The 27,903-nt window shown below is 46.2% G+C and overlaps 1 protein-coding gene across 1 annotated transcript; it reads left to right on the top strand.

Moving 5' to 3' along the window:
* On the top strand, positions 1 to 27,586 carry DMBX1 (diencephalon/mesencephalon homeobox 1). Its single transcript, XM_009561929.2, has 5 exons — positions 1 to 94; positions 14,186 to 14,351; positions 18,549 to 18,727; positions 19,896 to 20,250; positions 20,973 to 27,586. The coding sequence occupies exons 2-5, from the start codon at positions 14,198 to 14,200 to the stop codon at positions 21,371 to 21,373; spliced, it is 1,089 nt and encodes a 362-aa protein (XP_009560224.2). The 5' UTR covers positions 1 to 94; positions 14,186 to 14,197; the 3' UTR covers positions 21,374 to 27,586.
* Positions 27,587 to 27,903: the final 317 nt, after the last annotated feature.

Below are 27,903 nucleotides of genomic sequence, written 5' to 3' on the forward strand. Positions count from 1 at the left end.
GCTCCGCCGGGCGCGGAGGCAGCGCATGGAGTAAGGGCGCTCCCCCACGCGTGTCCCCGCTCCCACGGCGGGCGGGCAGGCAGCGCCGCCCCAGGTAAGGACCCGGGCTGGGGACGGGGGGGAATAAGGGCAGATTGCCTCTTCTTTGCGAGGATGCGGGAAATCTCCCCGTGGGGGATGCAGGGATGCGCGCACCGCGGAGTGTGGGGAAAGTCCAGACGGGGCTCCAGCGCAAATCCCATCCCGTCCTGTCCCTCTCGGTTTGGTTTGGTTTTTTTTTTTCCTGTATTTGGAGTATCCTACGCTTTCTCAAAACAAACAAACAAAAAAGAAAGGCAAAACCCCAACTCCCATTCTAGGGCTTCTCTTCCATGGAACGGGCTGGGACCGTGGTCTCGCTCCGCTGTGGGTGTAGGTGGGGAAAAAAAAGGGGTGCAACCCGGCTCGGGGGAAGGTGTGGGGCGAGCTTTCTCCCATCTACTGGGCTCCGAGGGGGAGAGAGAAACTTTCCTCTCCCCCCCCATTAACATAATGATGTTTTAACAAACCGGGCAGCCCAGTGAGGGCTCGTCGGGGGCAGAACCCATCCCGAGCGGGGCCGGGGCGGGCGGGCGGGGGGGGCGATGCCCTGCTTGGGGGCGGCTCCGGGACTGGGTTTTTTTCTCTGTTGCCGCTGGAAGTTGAGCTCGGAAGGGACGGGCGGCAGCGCTAGGGAACCTCTCTAGGGAAAATCATCTCTCCGCCACCATCCCATGGCGAGGTTAGACGGCAAAACAGGCGGAGATGTGCCTGCAAAGAGCTGAGGGGCCAATTTGTGGCCACCCCCCACCCGCTCTCACTCTTAAAGAGGTATATAAATCCCGGACCGACGCTGTCAGGCTCGCTTGATAAATCAGGGGCTTCGTAGTCGAAACCTATTTACACCTCCATTACAGAGCTAACCAAATGGGGATCAGCATGCATATTTTTACCGCGAGAGATCTCATACATCTCCGCCAGAGTCGCCCCTCGGGCCATGGGATAGCAGAGAGGGAAGGGGGGAGGCGCTCCACCGCAGCACTTCAGAGGAAAAAAAACTCCACGTCCCCGCTCGGTGCCGGCTGCCCGGGACACCGGGGACCCGTCCCGTTGTGGGGGGCAAGGAGAAGGTGAGCATCCCCGAAGAGGGGGGGTCCTGCCCTTTGGACACGGGTTCCTGTGGCCGAAACAAGGCAACTCGGGGAAGTTTCTCCTTCGAGGAAGGTGGGGTTTGAATGCTAGACCTGCCGCAACTACCCCCTGTTTTGGGGGGGATGGGGAGAGAAACGCCCTTCACGGCACCCTCCGGTCCCCGGCTGCTCTTTGCATCTCTATCCAGGCGGGGATCCCGGGCGGCTGGGGCGAGGGAAGGGAGCCAGGGCTCAGCGCACCCTGCCCCGAGTCCTTGGTGTCCCCACGGGTGTCCCCGAAGAGGGCGGCAGCAGAAAGGAGCGAGAGGGGAGAGCATCCCCCGTTGCGATGCGCGCACCGAGAGCCGCTCGGTAACGTTTAAAACGAAACGCGCGCGGAGCGAAGAGGCACCAAAGCCTGAGTCCCGGGGAGAGCTCGCCCTAAACCCCCTCTTCCTCGGTGATGGGGGGGGTCTGCGAGATCCCCTTCCCTTCAGGCGCTCAGGATGTGTCGCTTTTTCCCCACTCGGCTTCCAGTGCCGGGGAAAAAGAAATCTGCCCCCTCCGCCTCATCCCGTCCCCTCCGGCGGCCCCCTCCAGTTCCACTTGGTTAGCTCAAGTTTTCCATGTAAATGACAGTAATAAATATCTAATCATGTCCCGCAGCTATCGGCGGCTCTCCGAGCAGCCGGTATTAATGAGACAACCAGGGGAAAGTGGGGGGGGAAAGGAGAGGGAGAAAAAAAAAGAAAATAAAAGGAAAAAGAAAAGTTTTCTTTCTGTTCTCCCCGAAACGGTTTCTAAAAGCGCGGTGGGATGTGGAGGGCGCGGAGCCCCCACGCTCCCTCCGGAGCGATCGCACCTGTGGGTCGCGCTCGGGTTCAAACCCGTCTGTTCTCATCATCCCCCTTCCCAAAACCACAGAAATTCCCCCTCGGGAATGAGAGCTCGGTCGCATCCCCGGCCCCGGGGCTGCCCTCCCGAAAACCCCGCGGAGCTGCGTGTGCCCGTCCCTGCCGCTATTCCCAAACAATTAATGGGGCTGTAAAGAGCTTTTAATGTTGATGGGGGGGGGGGGGGGGGGGGGGGGGGGGGCGGGCGGGGAGAGCTAAGGCTGAAATTAAACCATGAGAGTTGGATTTGTTCGCCTAACACTAAACAAATGGAGTGATTACCTTCTTTCCAAACGCATCAGTCATACTACATTAAGTAGCAGAGAGCTAATTATCCCAATTAGGAGGCTGATTTATAATTAATGGCTTGGACCAAGTGATAATTGGATGTTAATGGATAACAGTTTTGTCTGAAGTAGCCTCCCGCTTCCCAAAGGCTGGGCCGGAGGGTTGGTTTTTTCTCTCTTTCCCTCTCCTCTCACCTCTGCACCGAACACAAAGCAAATGAGGACCGAAATCTGCGCTTCGGGGCGCGGTGGAGACAGTTCCCCGGCCAGGGCTGAGAGGTCCCAGGGATGGAGCGTGGCCGGAGTGGGTAACCTCCAGCATCTCCCTTCCCAAGCAATCCCTGCTGGTTTTCCTCCCCTCTTTGAGTTTCCAAGCCGTGGGCAGCTGACCTGCAGCATCCAGGCTGTTCCCTGTGCCCAGTGGGTGCTGGGTTCCTCACCTACCCACGGAGCCCCGTCATCTCCTCGGTGGGTGGCAAAGGATGACCCCCAAGGGGTGCCCCACGGCAGCCCCCCTGCTCTGCTTGTCCAAGGGAGAGCCGAAGGGGAAGAGATTTTACGCCCTCCGTGGTCCCCGTGCAGTGGAGGAGGGCACAGGGTGAGTCTGCAGTTTCTCACCGCTCCGGGTTTCTCTCTCTCCATACCCGCATCTCAGAGCTGCCACATTAACTGTTTAGCTTTCCCTTTCCATGTGAGCTTTTCACCCACGAGTGAGTTGATACAAGCCAATCCCAGATAGACAGACTTGGATCTACAACCCTTTGGCTTTCAGATCATGTTTCTAAGTTCAGTTTTTTCCATTCTAACTAAGAAGCGTAAGGGCAGAAAATCCCTGAAAGGGTAAGAGCGACTTCAACTCTGAGTTACCCCATGACTGATGAGAAGTTGGATTAAATTACACCGATGCACTCAATGCAAAAAAATGTCCTAAGTCAGTACGTAGAAAACCGGTTTAGATTGGATTTCTCGCTAATTTAAAGAGATCTAGATGCCTGAATGGGACTGGGTCCTTGTGCTAGCACAAATCAGCAGGCTCCTGCAGTGATGTTATTGTTGTATCAGGAGATACAGCTCTGTTTCATGGAGCCAGGGCAGATGCTCCTTCTCCTTAGTGCTGGGGTCACTACCTGCTTCAGAGAAACAGAGCCCGAGGAGCTTCCCACAGGTCAGAGAGAAGGGCAGCCTGGCCGAGCAAGTTCTGCACAGTATAGTCATAGAGGCAATGACTGCAGTGGGTTTTGCTCCCAAAGAACTGCTTTGCAGAGAAAAAGGAGAATTGGATGAAAAGAAGTCGGAGTGAACAGAGTTTCTCTCCGCTCTGTCATCATTACAAGCAGATCCTCCAAAACAAAGGTGCTGCAGAGAAGGTCCAGGACCAAGCGATTCTGATGTGGCTACCTATTGCTTTTGCTGGCAAAGCTAGGAGTAAACCTATTGGCTAGATGTAGCCCGTGTTTTCTAAGACACTAGTTAATTTTTCAGTGATTTTTCAGGAGCGTTCCCAAATTCCACTCTTAAAGTTGGAAATGCTTCTGCTGAGGCATTGACAAATGTCAGTCAGGTTTGAACCCTTTCAAAAGGTTCAATTCCTGTCCAAGCAGAGGTGTTTGTAACTATCTTTCTTCTTTTGGACAAAATACAGAAACAGGGAAGATCCTGAAGAACATGGATCAGATAAAACCCAAATTTTCCAATCCCATGTAGCTACTGAAAAACAAACCTGCTTGGGGGCAACATCCATCAAAACATTCTTGTTGCAAAGAGGGTGTAGAAATCTGAAATGCAGCTACATATCCAGGAATTATTCATCATGCACTGGGATTAGCCAAACCCTGGATCTTTTCTTTTGCCAATCTGTTCCAGTCCAAACTGAAATGGAATTATTTTTTTTCCCCGTTTTGACTTCATCGGGGTTTTGGATCAGGCACTTGATGATTTCTAAAGCACGTCTGGTGCAGACATAACTCCTGGGAAGCAGAGAGGATCTGAGGAAGGCTGGGACCAGGAAGGACCAGCAGTTTACCAAAGAGTGGGAAATGGATGTTTAGAGCCAGGAGTTGCGGGTGGGCCACGACACAAATGAGATTTCTTCCTGGTAGCTGCTGGCACAGTTCTTTTAGGACCAATTGCAGCCCCTGCATTGCTAGAGCAAACGAACATGAGAAATATTGCTTTAAACTGTCCAAATGTTAAAATTGAAAGCATGGGTGTGGTAATGCTTGGGAATTCCTCCGAGGATCCTCCAAAAAAAGAAATAGTTGGGCTGGGGAAAGCAAGCTGATGAATCGCAGGGGTTAGAAAATGCTTCTACCAAGGAAGCTGCGGAAAGCTGAAGTCTTCAGCTGTTTGATGCCAAGTGTACCAAGCGCTGACAGGGAGCAAGCAGGCAGCAGCTCTGCATGCTCTTGGTGTGTGTCTTAGCCCATCCTTTTGCTGAAGGACTGCACATCTCCCCGCAAAACCAGCAGACATTTAGCTGCTCTGCCTGCTTTGCAGTGGGCAGCTCTTTAAAGCACGGATCACCTGCTGGTGGCCAAAATGTATTGCTTACCTTGGCAAGTGCACTTAATTCTGTGTATGGATCCAAACGCTTACGGGAAAGGAAGAACTACACCCACCCGTGGTGCTCCCCAGCCCCTGGCGCCTCTGCTGCTCAATCCAGCTCGTGGCCCTGTTTTAAGGTGGTACAAGTCTTTTGCCTTCCTTGTAAAACCATTGGACTAAACCATCTTTTTTAGTGGTAGGAAGAAAATCAGTGTCATAACTTGTAAAGAAGAAAAACTCAGACTTCTGTTTTATTCTTATAAGGTATTAAAAGTGTCCCACCATTGTATGGCTTGCTGGAGCTGCCTTTTTTTGGTTTTGTTTTCCTTTTGATTAAGGTAGGACTTGTCTGTCATTTTGCCTTACAGCTGATCTTAGTCTGAGACGAAGGAACTGCCACCAAGTGTTCTGTGACTGTAGTTAGCAGGGGCTGACCCAGGACACAGAGGTTCTTGCAGAAACATCCTAGGTTCAGGCTCTCAGCTGCTGTCCCCATTAACATTTGCTTGTTCTTCAGATATCTCCAAAATCACTTTCAAGCAAAATTGTACTTGGTGTCACAGCCTTGCAGATTTTCCAGCTAAACCAGCTAGGAAAGTCATTTTGTGCCAACTGGGTCAAACTCCAGTGATGCAGCACAAACCACTGCATCTCACCGAGACATTGCTCTCTCCTTGCGTGCAGAACTAACTGCTCTCAGCTTAACACCCAGAATTTACGGCTCAAACTTACATTTACTTGATGAATAGTGATAGTGGGTGGAGGAATTACGCTCCCGCCACGCAATATCCCAGTTGCTGCCCTTGGAGCCCAACATCTCAGCTGAGGCATCATGCTGGGAACACTCGGAGCAAGCACACGATCCCTTCTGCCAGCCCAGCTATCAGGTTGGCAAGACTTGAGAACAGCAGGAGGGAATGCCTTTAGCTGCCTCAGCAGATCTTTACAAACCTTATCTGTCAGGAGTCTCTTCTACCAGCGCTTCTCTCAATGACTGATCTCTCTTGTTACAGCTCAGGGCCAGGAGGTAAGATCAGTGTCATGGCTGTGGCGCTCAAGAGAGACAGACAGACGTCCTGGTTACTAAATGTCACAGGCTTAAAACATATTTCAACACAGAACTGTAGATCCCTGTCTTGTTAAGGAGACCATGTTATGGGTAAAATCTTCCAGGGTGTTGCTCCGTTTTCCAGGGACACTGGAGATTCCTCAACCCCCACCAGCAGCCCCAAGGAGATGCCTTCACGCCAGTCCATTTGTTCATGTAAACCATTCGCAGTTAAATATGCTGCAAGCAAAACTGTTTTGGGGGGCAGAAAGCAAGCAGTGAGCCACCCTTTATGCTGCCAGCAGCCCTTAAGGGCAGAGTTTGGAAGGTCTGGGCGACTGCTCTCATCAAGTTTGGAAAATTCCCTTTGACAGCACTAAAGCGAGTGAAATGATGCTTCTCAAAGCAAAGCCGTTTTCAGAGAAGTGAGAGGAAAGGCTGAGCCAGACAAACCGCGTGCAAATACAACTAAGCCAGAAATGTGCTTGTTTTGGAAAGGGAGAGGGAGAAAGTACTTTTTTGCTTTTGCATATAAACACCCAAGTTAAACACTTTAAGCCGCTTTTGAATTCAGTAGTTTGATTGCACAGTGCCTTACGGTTACGCTGTGCCCTGAAGGCAGGGCCAGCCTGGATGCAGAGATGCTATAAGGTCTCAAGACGTGAGAACAGACGGTCAGTGCAGGTATGTGAGAGCAGAGGGATGCTGCTGTGTTTCACATCAACAAAGGAGGAGTGTGTGGCAGCAGCGCTGGCAGAGCCGGGTTGTAGGTACTCAAACTCCTTGGAGTCGGTCTGCACTGCAGGCTCCGGCTTCCATTGGGATATTAATTGTAAGAGATTTAAAACGCATGGGGTTTTTTGCTGTTGACCAAACTGGAAGCAGAATGAGATCCTGAAACTAGAACCAAAGTGACATTCGTATGAAGAGCTTCTCTTATTTACCCAGGAAAATGTTTCTGCTTCAATACATATTACGAGAGCTTTTACTGAGAGTTGAGCGCTGCTCTGAAGGAGCGAAGGGGGGTGCATTTATACTGATTTGATCAGCAAGCACCGATCATTGTGTGTAAATTATGGCAAGCAAGAGCTTTAGCACCACAGTGATGTTTAGTGATCCCAATCCTGGCTCTACGCTGCAAATCACTGGGCTCCAAGCCCTAACACTGGCTCGAAAGCAAGACTGTGAGGGTGTCTTATTTTATTTGTATTTCAGACCTTGTGAGCCTGCCCTTCGAAGGATGCCTCTGCAAACAGGCACTGGAAAGTCTTTTGCTGGGAATTATCTAAACAAACTGAGGCTTTTTAGAGGGGGAAATGATGATCTTACAAAAGCTTTAAATAAAAATCTCAGCAACTGATGAGTTACCTCTGTCAGCCAGGGTGTGTTATCTCAGCCGCTGGCAATCTGGTGTCTGAGTCTGTAGAGCCCTACAATAAAACGTTCCTCTCTCAGCAGGAAGCGTTGAGATTTGTTTTGTAAAACTCGCAAAACTCTCACATCCTATTATGCTTCTGCTACAAATAGACGAGCATTACAAATATAATTGCTGTGCTCTTCAGCAGTACAGACCCGGTAAACACAATTATTTGATGAGGTCTACACAAAAATTGTGATCCTGTCCCCAAATGGAAGTATTTCCAAATTTCAGATGCTTGCTGGTTTTAAGAAAGAGATCTTTTTCATTTGCACTAAGGTCAGTAGTAGTAGCTGAATGTGAGCTGCGAGAATTTGTGTAATTAGTCAGGTTTTGCTTTCGGTGGGCTGCGACTTGTTCATCTAGACCAGGTCTAAACATGATCTTACTCTGCACTAAGAAATTAACTGCACTTAAATCCAGGGATTTACACAGGTATAAAAATATCGCAGGAAGATTTGAAATGAGGAATCTTGATTTTTTTTTTTTTAGAGCTGTTCTCAATTCGTTTATTTCAGTTATAAGAAAAGTCCTTTGGAAGCCTGTTTTTATGGTGCGTGTTGCTCTTGGACTTCATCATTTGAATGGGAAAATATGGTGTGTTCCACTATTTCAAGTTATTTATATTTCGTCCACTACAACGGTGAGATTGTTTCCTTAGACATTCAGCAATCTCGCGTGAGGAACACAAGTGATTTATGACATGCTGGTTATTATTTTCCCTGATTTTGGACCTTTATGTGTCTTAAAGATTTAGGGATGTGGAAAAAAAATTGTAGAAAACCTCTTGCAAAGATCATTTATTCAGAATCCCGCAGGTATGTAATTCATTTACTACCAAATACGTATAAACTCAGTGTCTGTATACAGAGTGAGCCTATTTTCTTAGACTGTCAGAGAAGCAGAGACAGAGATCCATTATTTACCTTGCTGATGTAAAGTGGTTCTGAATAAGGACGTAAAGCGCAAAATCGTAAAGCAGAAGAGCTCCAGGAGTTGGGGGGAGGATATTTTGTTGTGATTTTATTTTCAGTGATGTTTAGTGCCAGGAGTAATAAGGAGGCTGTTGTTAGCAAAAACCATCTGCTGTTATTCCTCGTTAGTATTAAACGATGACTTTGCATAAGCACGAGGGGTGATTTGTACCACCAGGGCTGGAAGACCACAACTTTCCTTTTTACCTGACAGGGCTGCTCTTATTTTTCTCCTGTCTCCTGCAGGACCCTGAACTCCAGACAAGAGCATCAGATTTTTATTTTGCAATTTGTTTTGTTTTGTTTTGTTTTTCCTGCTGCTTTTCCCATGCTCCAGCTGTGTCTTGCATGAGGCTGCAGACCCAAGGTGGTGCCGAGCCCTTCCAAACTTCAAACTCATCTTTGGGGAACCTCTCTTTGTCGGAAACAAACGGTGGTGTTGAAATTCGCTTCCATCTATGAGCTGTCAAAATTCAGATGTAACCTTCTAGTACAGCTTTATTTTTCATGTAAAGAAGGTCTCACAAACACAACACCCTTCCCCCCATCACCAACTCTCTACAGGCTCTGGAAAGATTTAATGAAATGATAATGTAACACCCCACGGTGCCCACCAGTCAAAAGCAGGCCCTGGTATCCACTTTTTGACTCCTTTAAGACAAAATTAGTCTTTCTAACTCTGACTTCAGTGGGTTCATTACCCCATTCTTCATTATAGTACTCGGGCACATTCTATAGGTCAGTGAATTTAGCCTTGGTGCTTTTCTGAGTTGAAGGGAAAAGATAAAATGGTCCAAAGCACCTATAAATCTTTGATGTAAAGCAACATCCAGCCTCAAACTCATCTCACCCAACGGCATTTGCTTGAGAAGGACAAGTGTTTAGTCCTAAGAGGGTTTTACTTCTGCCTGGGAAAACTGGCCAGAAGAAACTATTGGAAATTCTTCCCTCTCTACTTAGTTTAGATTTGGGAGATTTTTCACCAGAATAATGTGCTTGAGCAAAGCCACATTCTTGATTTAACTTTCCTTTCCTGCAGAGCAGCGTCGGCACGGGGAGCTGCCATGGATGTCCTTATTCAGGAGGGCTCAGCACAGGGACAAGCTCTCCAGCGCTGACATGAGCTCTGTGGCCAGAACAAGTGACACCCGAGTCTACAGACCGCAGAGATCGATACATTTCTCCCTTAATGAGTTTTGTCATTTCTGTATTTTTGTTCAATGCCTTGTGTGCGGCTGGCATGTGAAGCCAGGTACAGACTGACGAGGGTGAGGGGTAAGGGGTGAAATGAGGAGAGCAGGAAGCAGAAAATGTTTCCAATCTCACATTCTTGCATGTAGTTAATACCGCTCCGGGGCGCGTTTTGAGGTCTTGGGGTTTTTTGTTTGGTTGTTTTTTTCCTCTGTTAGAAGGGAAAATACGGATGTTTTGCTACAAGGTACTTTGCATAAAACATCTCGTTTTTAAAGGATGTCTTATTGCTCTCAGACCTCTTCCAATCCCCCACATACACAAAGAGAAGCTGTTAGGAAAAGGAATTTTCACCTGGCAAGCAAATTTGTGATTCTCTCATCTTCACGTTTTGTCTCAGGACAGAACTGTGTGCCTGGGTACAAAAATTGTTACCAGTTAAATACGGAACCTTAAAGCCTCTTATACAAGTTGAGAAGTCAAAGCTGGTAATATTAAAGCCCAACACAGGGCAAAATTTCCCTGATATGCTACGCTGTTACACAGTGCACAATAAATTGCACCGCTGTTATGTTTTGACTTTAAAGGAACACGAGTTTTGCAAGGCCAGTGTTGGGAAGGGGTGGATGGGAGCTGTGCTGTGCCAGGAGCAACGCAGCTCTGCTCTGGCATAATGGGGTTTCCACTCCTGGCTGGTAGGTGTGTAAATTGTTTGGCGTCAGATTGAACAGCCGCAGTTGAATAAGGAGTGGTCTGCTCTCCAGATTAGTCTGCAGTGGGCAGAAACCACAATGCCCGGTCTCTAAGCAATGTAGAATTTGGAGAAACCAGGGGTTCCCACAGCTGGCAGCAGTTAAAGCTAAGGCAGACTGATCGGACCTCCCCAGCCTGAGGGGTCTTTCAGCTTGGGAACAAAAATGGGTACAGCATCCATGAGACTCCCATGGTGAAAGCTTAAGTGAGAGGTAAAAGCCATAGGAGAGGTTTTTGGGGACCGAGGTAGCAGAAGGAATGGAAATGCCAGCAGGGTCTGGCACAGGGCAGGGCTTGGAGACCTCCCAGCCTGGTGCGGTGAAACGTGGGTAGCTTGGAAAGAGCAAGTCTTTTCATGCCAGGAGAGTCCCCGATGTGGCCCCGAGGGGCCATGCAGAAAGAAACCACCCAACCCAGGAGGTACCTGCCCCGGGCACTGCACCAAAGCATCCGTCTCCTCATGCTGAGCAAATGCTGCCGGATCAGCCCACAGGCTCTCAGCAGAGGCAAAGCCAGGCTGAGATCACCCTATATAGAGCTTTTCCTCACTTACTGTTTTCCCACACCTTTCCTCAGCTCCCATCTCCTTTCTTCACAGTTCCCAACTCTTCAACAATCTCTGATGCACAAAATCAGGGTGAAGGACCCCCTTTCTTTCAGGTTGGACCCTATGTTACCCTTCCAGCTGTATTAATGACTGCTCAAGCCGGTACCCTCCACAAAGCAGAAGCTTAAACTTTGCTCTCATCCTCCTCCCAGCTGTGGCTGTTCCCGAGGCCCTCCAGCCACCCAGAGACATAAAAGATGCATTTGCAGATTTTGAAAATTAAAACCATCTATACAGCCGGTGGGGAGGGATCAGCTTATTTGGTTGCTTAATGAAATATAAAGATTATTTTAACCAGTGTAAGCACTATTCGACAGCTTGTGAAACACAGTGGTGGCTTGATGAATGGCTTTCTCCATTAAAAAAAATTGCTGCATGATGTCTTTTAAATATTTAATTTATTGGGGTTGGAGCGTGCTCGGAGCTGATGGTTAAACAGGAGCTGTTTGCGGTCTCAGTTAACTTTGCTTATTAGGCTGAACAGTCTCGCTCAGTAAACATAAGATATCTCCTTTTCCCTCATTTTTTATACGGAATCTGGGATAATGCATTTGCTGCACAAGTGGCTAGGAAGTTCTGCCTGTCGTCTGCATCGCAGCATGCCGGGCAGGTATCACTAAAGATGTGATGGATATTGACTCCTGTCAGGAGTCCGTCATTATTAAGTTCCCTGCTTTTAATTATTTTAATGTTTTAATTGATGCACTTTCCTTTAGGCCACCCAGAAGAGTTTGTTCAGATACACATGTACATACCATATTATCTTGTAACAATCAGATAAACCGAAGTCGTCCTGGAGCAAGTGTTTCAGTGAAAACACTGGGCTCCAGAGGCAACAACATTGGCAGTATTCTTGGAAGACTGTATAGTATGGGAATAATTCCCATAATTCCCTCTTCATTTTTCCCTGAATGTGCCAGCCTGGTACACAACCAACGGCGTGCGAGGGGGATTAGAAAGCAAACAGGCATTTCTGAGAGCTGGGGAGTCATAGACACATGGCCTCCCACGTATCTCCTGGCAAGGCTCAGCCCCGGTGTGGATTCTCCGGCGTCTATTAAGGACGGAGGCCTGGCAGCAGCCCAGGGCAGTTAATAGGTTCTGTGTCCTCAAATGGTTTTCACAAAACACGCAGGAACTTAATAAGCTTTGAGACCTCCACCCTGCCAGCCAGTTCACGAGTTAGGGGGTGGGAAGGGAAGAGGCAAAATGAAGTTGCAAGCTTTTGTTTCCTTGCCTGCGTTGGCCGGAAAAGCCCGACCTGCTCTTGGACGGTGAAAGTGAAGCAGCAAACGACCCTTCGGCTGATTGTAGCAATGCCTCTACTGATAGGGACTGGCTGAGCACTGAGCCAGCTGAGTGTGTGCTGAGTGCGGCTCTGCCCCAGGACGGAGTGGGGTGATGCTCTTTGGAAATGAACCGTGCTGAGGATGCGCTCAGGCTGTGTTGTAGACACGGCCAGAACTGCCCAGGTTGGGGGCATGCAGGTCTTCCTCAGGTGATGGGAGATGTCTCCTATGGGCACATCAATGGCACACGGCACACTGGGATGTGCTTCTGTCCCAGAGCATGTGCCGCAAGCAGCAAAGCAACACCCGAGTAATTTCACTGGGTACCCATCATGGAGAAGATACCAAAAAGCTGTTGGCAAGTGAAGTCTCTCACCTTGATCAGAGAACCAGAGAACATTTTGGCATTGCTTAGGTCTTCCGTAAGCTCAGTTAGAGCAGAGCTATTGCATTCCTGTGTTGAGATCAGCATCTGAACCGAAAATATCTGTTGTCACAGTGGCTCAGCTCAGAACAGAGTTGTCTTTCTCTCCTGTTAGAGTGAAAAAAAATTTGATACAGTATAGATGAAGGTTAGCGGTTTGTTTTGGAGAAGTCTTTGCTTTTCTAAGAAATAGAGTAAATTTTGAAATTAAATATTTTGAAAAAGAATTCCAAATTAATGGCTTGGATACTATAAAACCAGATGCCCCAGGTCACTGCCAGACGCTACAACACAAAATTTATCTCATTTTCCCAGGAACAACGTGTTAGATAAGGTCGCTCTGTATTAATGCTTCCTGCATCAAGAAAGAGAGTACGGGAATTCAGAGCTGGGGGAAAGTGGGACCAACCTGTTTCCATTCCTCCCTCTTCACCGAGAGTCTGTCCACCACGGCAGAGGTCCTCTGCAGGCAAAAATGAAGGCCTTTCTTTAGTACAGAAAAAAATAACAGATAATTTTTCATCCACATTTTTGCTGTTCAGTGTATCAGATTTCTCCTAAAATCGTGGGAGTTGAAGCATCTCCATCCAGTAATCGAAACTTTTTTCTAAGATGTTTCCTAGATAACCTGTCTGCTTTAAGTTAGCTTAGGTGAACTTCTTTCTCTGAAAGGTCTGACCTCTATGACTTTCCAGACGATGACTTGTTTATGTAAATTGTGTGTTTAAAATTTTCTTTTGTAGCAAATGCTTTACAACCTCCTTTTCAGTGTCTTACAGACTACAGAAATGGCATCCTGAAGGGTCTCAGTCATTTATAGCAGGGAGGAATGAAGCATTACCAAGCATTTGAGGTTGATATTAGCTCAGTTTTACAGGTGGTCTGTAAGGAAAAACAGTTTGAACTTTCATGCAGGGACCACAGTGGAAAAAAATGTGTTTGTTTTTTTAAATAATTTCCTCGCTGTTGAGCTATGAAATGTCAGTAGTTATTACAAACCTTAATTCCCTCTTTAGCCATAATATGTTTTGGTCCTATTATGGTACAGATTTATTTTCTTTTACACTACATGCTTTTTTTTTCGTTTGTTTTGGGTTTTTTTTGGTATCAATTGTGTTTCATTAAGAAGAACCTTAAGAAAAATGAATGGGAAAAAATTACACTTGAGTGGATTCAGATAAGGAAGAGTATTTGGCATCATAGCAACGGGATTATGGAACAGTCCACTGTAAGCAACAAGAGGATCAAAATTCCAGCTGGTTCTAGAATAGAGCTAGGTCAGTTTATTGGAAGTAGTAATAACATGATGTGTTTTATTATGGTATGTAAAAAAAATTCCTTTCTCACTGTTTGTACAGCATATAATGAATGGGATGTAGTCAGACATTGATCTCTAAGCCTGGATGCCAGACTAGTGTCACCGGCACTTTAGGTCTACAGCACCTATTCAGATTTCCATCCCAGAACCTGTTGGAGTTGGGAGGTTGGAAGTGAGCCTTGCATGAGGCAGTTCAGTTTTGAGCTCAGCATTTCCAAAGCTCTGTTGAGACACCAGGAGGCCGGAATAGCACATTCCTAAGCACCTCTCTCTTTCGGCTGATGTTTTTCAGGTTTATGTCGCCATGCAGCACTATGGAGTGAATGGTTACTCCCTCCACGCCATGAATTCGCTGAGCGCCATGTACAACCTCCACCAGCAGGCAGCTCAGCAAGCCCAGCACGCCCCTGACTACAGGCCCTCGGTGCACGCCCTCACCCTGGCAGAGAGACTGGCTGGTAAGAACAATTCATGGCTTTTGCCATTTCCCTGGGAAAAAAAAAACCCAAACCTACCCTTGTTGCTTGCACCGAGTGAAACTTCTCTTTGGGAGTTGGAGTGTGGCATCGTGTACTGGCATGGGGTGGTCTTGGATCCTGGCCTGGTGGCCAAGCTCTGCAGGTGGCACGTGCCCTCCAGTCTTTGCTGCCAGCAGACTGGTGCGTGGTGGTGCAGCCCGGCCTCCGGCAGCCGGGGAGCCGCGGGGTGAGAAGGGACGCAGCCCCGCTGTGTGGGAATGAAAGAACTAAAAAAGACCCTGCAATATGTTTTAACAAGTGGACTACAAATAGTAGTACAAATTTCCACTGGAAAATTTACTTTCTTGTTGGTAAATAACATCATAATGAATATGAGCACGCAGTGAATTGGATTCCCTCAACAAAGGGTCCAGGACTCGTGTTTCCTAACGGCCAACCCCTACCATCCAAGGCCATAGTTTGCTCTTTTGTGCCACAGCATCTTTCAGCTACTTTCCATTTCTTGTCCTACTAAACACTCTTTCTCTCTGGAAAATTATTTTCATTTGGATCTTCTTTAGGCGTCACCCTGACCTTTTTCTTCCTGAGGAATCCTAGAGCTTGGCTTGGTTCACATTTTCTTGCAGGTCCCTCTGGCTCCCACTCTGTTGCTTTTGTATTTTGCCTTCCAAAAAGAGCTTTTTTAGGTTCAAAGAAAGTCATGTGTGACTTTACCCAGAGAGTGTTGTTTACACAGCAGCGTTGAGGTGGGACAGCAGGGCAGGAGCCGCTGCTCCAGAGCATCTGATCCTTTTTTCTGTATTCAGCCGGGAGTGTAACAGCACAACATCAATACTATCATTAGAAGGGAGTGCAAAGTCCAGACAGTGTTTTATTATTTGGTAGGAGGGGATTGTTCAAAAATAGTTGGTGGAGACCTGAGAGTATTTCGTATGATAGGGCAAATATATCTGCTCTGCAGCTCAGCTTACCACAAAATACCCAGATCTGGCTGAGATCATTAAAAGCTACCGTGATGCAAATGGCCAATAGCTTCAACATCACTGTTTTGGTCGAGGCTTGGATGCCATGTGATAGACCAGACTTGACACCCAGTATACTGAAACCAAGGCAAGAAATGACCACAGAGGCAATTCTAGACACCTTCCCAGAATGGAACCATTTTCCCTGGCTGTCTGAACATTACACATCTGCTTTACGACAGCTTTCTGGTCACCTGATATAGAAGGAAAAAAAATGTGGAGCTGTTTCCAGCCTATAGTATGTGGAAAAGGTGATCTACTTAGACAGCTTTAGAGGGGTAAATTTCAAAAGACATGGGCTTAAGTCAAAATAAGGATGCAGAAGTTTCATGATGGTCCTTCTAGGTGGGTAGCTCATGAAAGCATGGTGGCAAAGGTCTTGGACTCTTTGGTTCAGTGAACAATAGCTGACTCAAATCTTCATGCCAGCAATGTTCCCTTATCTTGCTTCTAGTAGTGGCCGCCTTAATGCGGTCCCTCAGACCGCTCACGGTGGCCTGTAGGATCTCTGGGGGCTGCAGGGCAGCACTAGGAGTCACTGTCCTCACCAAAAGGGAACAAAAGTGGGATCAAGGAGACCTGGACTCTCATCTTGGCTCTACTGCTGGGTTGCAATAGCATGGCACGTGGGCACTTCCCTTGTCCTAGTCATCCTCCCCTTCTTCCCTCATCCTTGCAGCCCGTAGGCAGTCAGAGGGGAGCGGACGGACCTGAACTCTGCAACGCACCTTGCAGACCTTGGGTTTCGAGGTGTCCCTTTCCTAGATGCAAAGAGCTCTTGGAAGATTTTTTGTGATCACCTGTATCTTTTGCAGTAGAACATGGAGGACTTAATGTCTTTGACACCAACTAAAGTAAAAGCAGAGGGAGATGAAAAAAACAGAATGAAGAAAAACTATTCTCATATTCTTGGCTGGGAGATTCAATTGGTTTTCTGACCTCTTATCTTTAAAATTAATAACCCACCTGGAAGACTTTCCAAATTAAATCCCACGGTCCCGTTGTCTGCTTATCATTGGCGTGGTAGGCATTACATACCCACAAGCTGTTTCCTTTGCAGTTTCTTCTTATTCTGTTACTTCTGAATATCTTTCAGCGCAGGGTTATAGATCTCATTTGCCTTCCAGGGACAGTCAGAATAAAACAGTACAAAAGCAAATGACCTTAAGACAGAAAACAGAGGTTTCTGATTGTAACTGCAATGCCTCACCTGCAATTTATATTCTCCTTCTTGCACAAAGCCCGAAAACATAGTTAAAACATTAAAATAATTGCTGGTTGGCTCTCTTTGGAGTGGCCTGACTTAATGCATGAGCCGTTGCCTCCAGGGAGCTGCTAGGTCTAACCTCTACTCTAGAAATTTGGGAGTAGTCCAGCCTGCAGGTAGGGTGTTTGACCAGTATCCTTTCTGCTGATTACTTATACTTGAAACACAAATGTTAGCTTTGTAATATATTTTGGGGAGTCTTGTCCTGGAACATCCCTTCTCCTCATCTGGCTGCACTGTGAGTAGTGTCTAACGCTTGAAAGACAATCTCTTTGCCTCCAAAGTGGCAGCTATTTGCAGTGTTTTCACTTCCCAACGACCTTCAATACCTTGAATACAAAAATCTCTTGTATGCAACCGACACTATATCGTATTTGGCTGGAGACCTTTAGCCTGATCACAGCTTTTCCAGATTGCCAAAGCCACGTGGCTTTGGCAGTCACTCAGAAAGGAGTTGCAGATGCTGACCTAGAATGAAACAGTTGGAAGTTTGGAAGAGGAATGTTTCAGTGGTGCAAAGCTGATTCGCTACGCTGGTTAGCTGACATATTTGGAGTCTGGCTGTGTGAGGTTCTGGGGTTGGCCTGATAGCAGGTTTTGGTTTATTGTTTGCATTCATGCCACGATGGTCATCATAAAAGCACAAATAAACAGCAGCAAGAGCCTTCGTCTGACTCCATACACCGATAATGCCAACTTTCTCCCTGTTAAGTTGTTTTGTAGTGTGTTCTTTCCTCCCTTCTGCTGGAAGTCACATTCTTAACTGAATTAAAAAGGACACCAGATACTGCTCTTTCTGCATTTCCTCTTTGAGAGGAAGCCTCTCGCCAGACTATTTCATTCCAACGCTGTAGCACAGCATGTCCCAACTTGCATAATAAAAAGGTTTTTTTTTTTCATTTTAAAGTAACTTATTTTCTTTGATTTAAAATCTTTCTGCTCTCACAAACTGTTGTGCAATAATGTCATCTCTGGTACAAAAATAAGTCCTTTATTGTCAACATCATGTTTTCCCCAGTCTGAATTTTTTCTCTGCCCTAATTTTTGCAAGCACAGTTTGCAAAGTCAGACCTTCTGAGTAGCACGTGAGCTCTGGGCTTGCAATCGGTGGGACTGGGCTTGGTTCCTGGCTAGTATTTCCATCCCAGATGCTGGAGAGTACCCGCGCTCAGTAAGGCACGTGCTTTCAAGCTAAACACATGTAAGCACATGAGCTTCAGTGCTTTCCTGAACTGGAGCCCAGAACAGCTCTCCAATATCACTCCTTGAAGACTACAGTGAGCTACATACAAGACACTAAAGAAGAGCCAGCTCTGTCTGGTTTCTGGAAAGATGCATGCCTTCTAATGGAGCACTACCAACAAAATGAGCTCGAGGCAGCTGTGTTTGACTTTTCCCATCAATCTATGCAGTGCATCACGGCAGCGCTGAAGCCTGCCGAAGCTCTGTGCTTGACTTCAAGGAGAACATGGCACATAATGTTGGGCCCCCGGTCCTGACTCCAGTGGTGAATCTCCCCACCTTGTTTTTAATTGTGTTTCTTAATGAAACAGCCTTGTTCCATGGTGGGGTCTGGACATCTGCGTGTTCTGTCCCACTGATGTTGAATCAGGCTACCTTATTTCAACTAAATTTAGTGTTGGAGTATCAACAATTTCCATAGCTGCCATAGAAAGATGTTTCCTCTCCAGAACAGGTTTTCTTGTCAGAGGTTTTGTCTTCTTGGACACCTCAACTAACCGGCAAAATGCGTGTATGTGTTTTATCAGATCTAGAGTCATGTAGGCTCATCTGCTGTTAGCAAATGTTTTATTCAACCGTCAGCATACAAGTTCCAATAATTAAATTGGCCACTTTTCTTGTCTTCCAACGGCTGTACATTTCAAGACATCATTTTGGAGGCACGTTATGGATCCCAGCACCGCAAACAAAGGCGAAGTCGCACGGCTTTCACTGCCCAACAGCTTGAGGCATTGGAGAAGACCTTCCAGAAGACTCATTACCCAGATGTGGTGATGAGAGAGCGGCTGGCTATGTGCACAAACCTACCTGAAGCCAGAGTCCAGGTACTGCTAATTGGTGGGTTTGTGAGTGGGGAAGTTTAAAAGAATATGATGGGTTTCCTAGAGGGTTGACCACTCTCTTAACCTTTCAAGATTCTTCCAGTGTAACGGAAGATTTTGAGGTGGTGAAGTTGTCAAAGGCAGAGGCTGGGGTGGGGGGGGAGGCAGGAATAAAATCATCTGAAGTCACACATCTGCTAAAGAAATTCTTAATCCAGGCACACATTTTTTAAATTTAGGATTGTCTGAAGTGTACGCTGTTTTTCATTTGTTCTTTCACATTTCTTTGGGGGAAGTTTTAGAAACATCAGCAGAAGTCTACTTATTTATTTATTTGCAAGGCTTTTCTGGCATTCTCAGAAAAGCAGAAACTCAAGTAATTCCAGCTGCTCTTTTCCACCAGTGTCAATACTTGTAACATCTCAGGCTAAGGTTTGTTCCTGTTTAGTTTCAACTAGCACAACGAGGTGTGCTTCATAACCTGCTGGTGGGAAGGTTCTTGCACGGTTGGGCTTTAAAAAACTAACTAGCAAGTTCTTCAGTGTGAAGTGGATAAGTAGTAGAAAAATTAGCTATTTTACATAAATGTCAAGACATTTTGATCTTCAAAACTTTCGTCTGCTCATCAGCACTAACAAGATTGGCAAATGTATTTCTTTGAATCCATGTTTACTGATTTAGGTTACAAAATATGGATTCTCTCCTCTTTCCCTAAATTCAGCTCCTTGATAAAAGCCTGTGCCTGTAGTGACTTATTTTGAGTGTTGCCACCATAGTTTTGATATACTTATAATCGAATGGGTTTAGAAGCTAACAGAGCACTGTACTGTAAGGGCATGTTTTGTCATCAGACTCAACTATCAGACATTGGTTGGATGGAACTGCCTGACTAATGTAGGAAAAAAGAAAAGAAAAGCCACCATCAGTGGAGCAGTTTAAAGAATGAACATAAAAGCTGGATTTTTTTTAGAATATATTTGTTGTGCTATTTGCAGAAGCACTGAAAACAGGTAAAGCTCTAAGCTCCAATATAGTAGAATGATATTTGGGCACGGCGGGCTTGCAGTACCTCATTACTTGTGATTCCTTTGAAGCTCTCGGTCTGAACGATCTGATAGGGCACAAGGCAGAATTTTCAACAATTTTCCCTTTTCTGCTTGTGGCATTGAAGGTTTGGTTCAAGAACCGGAGGGCCAAATTCCGAAAGAAGCAACGTAGCTTGCAGAAGGAGCAGCTGCAGAAGCAGAAGGATTGTGAAGGGAGCCACAGTGAGGGAAAGGCGGAGCCACCCGTGCTGGAGACCCAGGCCACCACCCCGGACACTGAGAAGGTCCAGAGCCTCCCGAGTGAGGTAGGCGCGGATCTCAACCTAACCCTATCAGAACAGTCGGCCAGTGAGTCTGCTCCCGAGGACCAGACCGACAGAGAGGAGGAGTTTAAGAGCACCTTGGATGAGGCTAAATTGGACAAGAGCCCTGATGTGGACAGCAAGGCTTTGAACTGCAAGAGAGCGAGCCCAAAAGCAGGTGAGGGGCAGCATCTCGATGGGGGTTGGTGCCAGGACCTGGTATACCGAGGAGGATGCTGGTGGGTGGGTGTAGTCCCTTATTCCCTATGGCGCGGGTACTTGCAAGTGCACTGCCCAGATTTGTCTTCGTGTCCCCAGCACACTTTAGGGCCCATGGAGGGCATGATACCTACTGTAGCAGGAGCACAGAAAGAGCAAAGACCTTCTAAACTGGAGAGGGGCAGATTTAGACTGGACATTAGGAAGAATTTCTTCACCACGAGAGTGGAGAGACACTGGAACAGGTTGCCAAGGGAAGTTGTGGACACTCCGTCTCCAGAGGTGTTCAAGGCCAGGTTGGATGGAGCCTTGGGCAGCCTGATCCAGTGGGATGTCCTTTTCCATGGCAGGGGGTTGGAACTAGATGATCTCTAAGCTTCCCTCCAACCTAAACCATTCTATGATTCTATGGTTCTGCTCAGCTTAGATCTTGGGGAGAACAGTGCCCAGTGGCACAGATGAAAAGCCATAGCAAAGAGGTCAGCCCCATTTCTAGGAACTGAGATGCTAAGGATGGAACAGTCATTTGTTTAGCCCTCCTGAGTTAACGCAACCTCTCTCTTTCACACTCCTGTTGCAAGAGAGAAGCCCATGCTGCAGTGTGAATCCTACTGCAGTGCAGATCAGCACCTGCATCCAGCCTGTAGAAATAACTCGAATCCCTTCTGTCTCCTGCTACAGAATCCCCTATCAGCGCGACTGTGACACCTTCATCCAGCAGTGGCCTGGCTCAGACTCACTCCTACTCCTCCTCTCCCCTGAGCCTCTTCCGCCTGCAGGAGCAATTCCGCCAGCACATGGCAGCCACCAACAACTTGGTCCATTACTCCTCCTTCGAAATGGGGACACCATCTGCCATGCCTTACTTGGGCATGAACGTCAACATGACACCACTGAGCTCCCTGCACTGTCAGTCTTACTACCAGTCACTCTCCCACGCTCAGCAGGTCTGGTCTTCACCCATCCTGCAGGCCTCCAGCTCCCTTCCAAGCCTGAACAGTAAAACAACAAGCATTGAGAATCTAAGGCTCCGGGCAAAGCAGCATGCGGCATCCCTTGGGCTTGACACCCTACCCAACTGACTGCCAGATGATCTACCACTGCTCCTGAGAAGATGCACCAGAGGTTGGCACTAGACATATCACTCCTTGAACCCCCACCCACCCTCATCTCTTCCTGGAGTAAGGTGCTCCCTTTCAGGGAAAACCTTGCATTTATTAATGTCTTATTAGCACCATGATTACATCAGACATTGCTACCGGCCTTGTCTTCGCTAAGTATTTAAGGAGGAAGGGGGAAAGGATGTATGTTTAGACAAACAAACTGTCCTCTGGACGGCCATGAGTTAAGCCTGTAACGTTCAGGAGAAACCCCCCTTCCTCAGCCCCACGATAATGTGCCAACTGTGTTATATACACCTTTTCTTTTTGTTGTTGTTGCATTCTTTGGGAAAAGAAAGAGTCCTGCTTTGTCTTGTATATAGTTTATAATGGTGACAGCACTGATCGCCTGTGTGTTACTGTCAGTGTTACAGAACTGTGACCTCTTTTGCTTTTATTCCCCCTTCCTTCTCAATTTTAGTAGCTAGTATCAAAGTTACAAATCAGCCATCCTTCTGACCTCAGCTCGTAGCTAGTTGCTCTTCTTGGGTCAGCATCCTAACGGTGTTTCTGATGAAGAACAACAATTATGCACTTCACCGCTCCACTTCTCCCTTCTCTGCTAAAGCCAATTTTATAACAGCTGGGAAATGACATGAAGGTGAATTTCCTGTCTAAGCACTTCCTATAAGGCAAGCATTTTTTGTTTACTTTTTCGTAGCACTTGTTCAAAGACAGAGGACAGAATAATGGCCAGATGCTTCTGGCTGGGGAGAAAAACTGAAAGCCAAATTCACAGGATTGTTTTTGATCTAGATTTTTTACTCTTTGATCTTCAGTGAAGTGTAAAGTCGTCTATTTACAAATTATGGGGGGGGTCTTTTTGGAGAGCGTTTTGGTTCAAAGTTGACAATAGAAAATAATAAAAACTTTGTATGAACTCCCAGTGTGTTCATACACCATGAATCATATGGTTCTTTGACAAAAACTTGATTAATGCAAGCTGTGTGTAGAAAACCCCTCTGATCACCAAATTCTACCCTCAAGCCCTGCAGCTTCAGAAACTGGTTAGCAAGTGAAAAGTTAACAAGTGAAAAATGTCGCAATGCTGGAGGCAAAGCAGGTGATGAGCAGAGGCTCTGTAGTCTCTTTGTGTTCACTGAAGCTGAGGTGCAATGGATAAACCGGCCAAAACCACAAGATTTGCAAGTAACCAAAAATCACCAGCTTCAAAATTATCTCAGTGAACAGTTTTAGCCTGGTTTCGTTGGATTGACCGTTCATCCAACATGAGGAGGGTCTCCCTGTTGAGAAGCAATGTTTCTGCCAACTCATATCATGGGGGCTTCTTTTTCGGCCAAACCAAATAAATCCTTTGAACCCACTGCTGTTATCCTGCGCATTAGGGAGGGATGATATCCAGATCTAATCTCTAATATTGCCAAAGATGGAAAAATCCAGACTGCCTCTGTGGCAGGTGCTGGATTTGAATCCCACGGGTGTCAGCCAGGTCTGTGGCTAAAGCACAGGGCAGAGTTGTGATAATTCATTGCAGATGATCAGCTGGTCCATACGTGGTTTAACCATGAAGTGCAGACCCACAGACTACAGCCTCTTTTGCTCCCACCTTGCTTCATAACAAGGAAGGAGCCAGGGGCCAAATTACCTCTTAAAACACGGCCGGGGGGAAAGAACATTTTCAGCTTCACTAATGCCTCTCGAAAGAGCATCTAACTCCTTCTAATAGAAATGTAAGAAGAGCCAGGTTTGATGGGAAATGGTGGTTTATCCCTCATAATGCTGTAGCAGGAGCAGACTTCTTGAGGGAGCAGCTCAACGACTGCACCAGCTTCCAAGGAAAATGGAGCATCTTCCTGAAACAGTTCTGTTGTGCCAAACACTTCAGTTTTGACTGTTTCTCTCCTGCTTTAGTTTTTCTGACTTTGTCAAATCACCTCCCGTGACCAGCAGAATACTCCACTTTGCCAAAACCAAATGTATTTGTAGAAAGTAGATTCTTGGCTGCTGCTTTCAAAGGAGTCTGATTAAATTAAAACCACCAAAGTGCATTTACTGTCTCTTAAAAAGATCCTTTGAAAGTCCTAGCTTTCATTTTTTTTGCAGCAGTGGGCGCCTGTCTCCTAAACCAGGGACACTAAAACAAAGCTTTAATTTTTCTGCTCCCCTTTCCTCAAAAAGATACAGACACCTCTTTTTTTTTTTTCTGCCTCCTGCTAACCTCAGCACACCCGTAGGCTACGGAGTAGCTTTGCCAGAGTAGAGCAACTGTAAATTTAATTAATGCCCTCTCTGATGTTGTTCCCTGGTTCCAGTCTAGACTGAGCTGATGAAGCGAACAAGGGTGGTAACTGGCAGGAAGACCGTATCCGGACTTCAGGTCTTCTTTAAGATGCCCTCGAAACTGCAAGTCATGCCAATGAGTGTTTCAAACAGAGAACAGAGGGTCATAGTTGCTCGTGTCACCTCAGATAAGAGGGGCATCTCTCCTCTGTCTAGGTCCCACAGGGCTGGAAAGGGTGACGTCTGCTCACATCAGGGCAGATACAGCTTTACCATAGGTCAGGATGCGTATCACAGCCATAGGAAGGTCAAAATATGTGGATTTATGCCCTGCTTCTGCTATGAGGAGACAAGGAGCGCAGAAGATAAGCTCCCTTGATCCAGCACTAGATTTGCCATGATCCTCCGGAAGGAGGTGAGTCCTTCCCCATCGAGCACAGAGAGAAATTATTCCCTGTGCCTCAGTGCAAAAATTTATTTAACATTCACTGCCCGCATACGTCTCAACTGACCCTGATTCCTGATCCCCTTCATCCCCTCTGGTGTCACTGACATCCTCAGCAGGCTTGGATCAGCTACCACGAACCTCCCAGATGGAGCATCTGGCGCACCATTAAACCATGGACATCGGGATGAGGCTAACACAGCCCAGAAAACAAACCGGGGGAGGAGATGTCCAGACCTCCATCAGTCCCTATCCTAGGGGTGTCTGTTCAGTGCCATCCTCATCTGCCTCCGTGTGCTGCAGCAGCTGATCGAGGTGCCGCCAGTCCTGGACCAGGGCATGAGTATATTTCTTACTTAGATATCATTTCTCCATTCTGAATCAGAGTGAAAATATCTAAAATTTTAAAATAAACAAAAGAAAAAAAAATTGCTTAAATATGTATGAGCTCTTGAAGTTTTTTTTTATGCCAAGTTTGAGGTTCATCTTCTTATGCTCAAAATTAAACATCTACGACAGGAGTAAGCAGACACTCAAAGCCAAAAACTGGTTTGGAAATTCAAAAAAGCAAGAATTTAGACTCCTGGCTTGCAAAAGTTTAGTAATGAATTATCTGCCAAAACTGATTCTTTCCTGCATATTGTTTTAATGTTGCTGGGCTTTGGGTTTTTTTCTGAAAAAAAAACAAACTAACAAAAACCAACACAGGGAGAGACTCCCCATCCAGTTCAAGCCCGTGTATGTAGCGGGAAGACCAAAGGGACTAATTCTGCATCGTTCCTCTTTGAACTTTGCAAAACTGAAAATTTTTCAGGGGGGAGAAGTACTCCTGCAAATGCCCCCTGATTTGTGACAGAGAAGGTGAGGTCTGCTTGTTCTCTTTCCTTCCACTGGTCTTTAGGAAAATGAGGTTGTTGGTGGAGTCTCAGGAACAAAATTGAATGAGTTTTCCCACCCCTCACTGTCCAGGCAGAGATCCGTTTTAACAAACATTGTGCTTGGATATAACACAGTTTCTTCCCTCATGGGCATAAAATGCCTGGAGTGTAACCCAGACATCCTACCCGGTCAGACGGGCAAACTATTTTTGAGGGAAAAAAAAGCACCTATCTATCTTCTCTGGATGCTGTGCCAGCCCAGTGCTGGGGAAGGGCATCCCTGGTACAGTTCCAGCCGCAAGGAGATAAATTTAAGAAGAGAAGCAACATTTTGAGTTTCATAATGTAGACTATTAAGTTGATTTTTTTTTTAATACATGAAAGGAAAGCCAAATAAGTGCATAGCATGGCATAGAGGTTGGGAAAAGGATACGTCCAGTCCTTTAAAACCAGTGATGGAGAGACTGGGAGAAAAATGTCCCCAATTCCTATTTTGAAACAGGTTATGTATTTGGAGATTTCCTCTTTTGGTCTTTTTCCCTTCCTATGGCTTTCCTTACGTTGCCTCTCCTTGGTGGATCAGCTGTGGCTTCAAACCCTACTTACTGAATTTTTAAAGGTTTTAGCTATGGTCCTTGACGGATCAGGGCCCAGGAGAAAACAGGTCACAATATTCAGGGTAAGAGTTTGCAGCTGAATTTCTTCTACTTGGCAAGAGAAGTATGATAGGTGTTATTAAAATACAGGAGGTATTTAAACGCTGCCGGAGAAATATTAAATACTACCAGTGAGTAAAGATCCTGCAATGATGCTGGGAGTGGGAGGCAGAAAGGGAAGCTCTTTTTTCCCTTTTTTCTTCTTATGTATTTTTTGGCAAATAAGTGGAATTATTGTTGCTGGTGAATAGGGGAATAAAGAGAGAGAGGAGTTTCGCCTGTATTTCTCCCACCAAAAATCACCATTTGCCGTACAGAAAACAAAAACGCTCCTGAACACAAAAATAACCATGAACAAGCAGACCCCCGTGCATCCCATTTAGGTATTTTACCAAGTGAAGAATTTCAGCCAGCTCTAGGTTTCTGTTGTCAATGCAAGCAGCCAGAGATGCTCATCTTTGCTAAAGAAAAACCAAAGTGTGTGTGGACGCAGAGAGAACTGGAATTATTTCTGTCCCCATGTGGCATGTGTGGTGCTTCCATTGGCACGACAATTTTGAGCAACTTCGGGACGCTTCTGAAGAGTTAATACATAAAGGATTAAATAAACCTTTGTAGAAAGGAAATGCAAATTCAAATCCAACATATTCTATTAGTTTAATTACAGTAGCTATGAAACATAACTCAATTAGTTTGGAAAAAAGCCAATTACAGAACTTTCCTGCTGGTTTTTACAAGCTGTGTTGATTTTTCTTTTCCTCCTTCTTTACCCTTCCATGCGCCCCTTGCTGATTTTTTATGATCTGTTCTAGAGCAAAACAATACATCTCCTGTGTTTTCTATTGAGTGAAAAAGCTGTTTCTCTGAGTAGGTCTGCTCTCAGTCCAAATCCATAGCAGAGGGATAAGAAAAGGTTGGTGCAACAAACAAACAAAAAGCCCCCAAACAAACAAATTTCCAGCAAAGCAAGATCAAACGAACAAAAATTCCCCCATTCTGATGTGTGTGACTTTCCCACCATGTTACAAAACAGCCCAGTAATGATTAGCATCCTGTTTTCCACGGACTTTGCGGACTCGCTGTTTCAATCCCAGCTGCACAGATAACAACGTCCGTGTTGTCCCTGCTTTCTCGGGGAAGAGATACAAAAGCTGAGATGTTGGCATGTCCTCTTCTGCATGTGGGCACCTCTCATTAATGATGGCTCTCCTTAATGCAAACACTCCTAAGGGTAAGAACCAGCTACGGCTCTGACCTGCTGTGATGCCATAGTGGAATAATTGCACTGATTTCAGTGGAGCAACGCCACACAAAAGGACAAAATATAAAGAATATAAGATTTGTCATATATTAACAAAAACATATAGGGTTTTTAATAGGCTGTGTGCCAAGCAAAAAGCAAAAGTTGTTTGAGAAACACATACATTAAACCCATGGCAAGTTAAACAGTGCATTCGGTACCCTACGAAGAGCCAAAGCCTTTTCCAGCTGCTCTAGCAATTGAGCAGGGTCATCTCATACAGCAGAACTTTAGGATCTGTGCAATGCAAAATAACTTTTTGGTTTATTTTCTTATGCCTGGAGGCAATCACTTAATTTTTTTCCCAGCTCCTGACCCAAGGCATACAGTTAGCCCCGAAGTGTAACCGTGTTTGTGTGTCAAACCTATTTTGCAAAGGAACAAAGGCTTTTAAAGGAGAACAAAAAGGAAGTAAAAGTAATATACTGTACAGATCGCTGTAAAATTGAGCTGTAGTGTAAGACCTTGTGCTTTAGAATTCACTGTCAAGGAACTCAGATGTGTATCATATTTATTTATTCTGGTAGGTAAAAGAAGGGAAAAAAAGAGTTTATATTCATTTCCGAAAAGCTACAGCATGATGCTATGTACCAATTGTACTAGTCCTGCTTTCTGTAAAATTATTGCCTGTTTTCATACTCCACTAATAAAAAAGAAAAAAAAATCAAGGAAAATTTATTTTGTGAATCCTTCGTTAAAAATTACTCAAGACAGTTGGCGGGGGCGTCAATGCAAGCAGGCTGACCTGTTAGTACCCAGCTTGTGTCACTGATGCGCTATGAGGTGTCACCTAGTGCAGAAAACCTGGGCGTGGAGGGGGGTGTTGGGTAACGGTGCCCACACTGTGCTCCCCTGCCTGGTCCCATGGCACCACCACATCTCTGGCAGCGAGAGCCATTGCCTGTCAGCCAGGGGAGACTGGGACTGCGCGG

The sequence above is a fragment of the Cuculus canorus genome, chromosome 8, assembly GCF_017976375.1.
Source record: "Cuculus canorus isolate bCucCan1 chromosome 8, bCucCan1.pri, whole genome shotgun sequence".
NCBI lineage: Eukaryota > Metazoa > Chordata > Aves > Cuculiformes > Cuculidae > Cuculus > Cuculus canorus.

Bases quoted from the DNA above. Each gene is read 5' to 3' on its own strand.
- DMBX1 (XM_009561929.2), top strand. From the start codon at position 14,198: ATGCAGCACTATGGAGTGAATGGTTACTCCCTCCACGCCATGAATTCG. The intron at 18,728-19,895 runs GTACTGCTAATT...GTGGCATTGAAG, and splicing joins TACCTGAAGCCAGAGTCCAG to GTTTGGTTCAAGAACCGGAG. The intron at 20,251-20,972 runs GTGAGGGGCAGC...CTCCTGCTACAG, and splicing joins GAGAGCGAGCCCAAAAGCAG to AATCCCCTATCAGCGCGACT.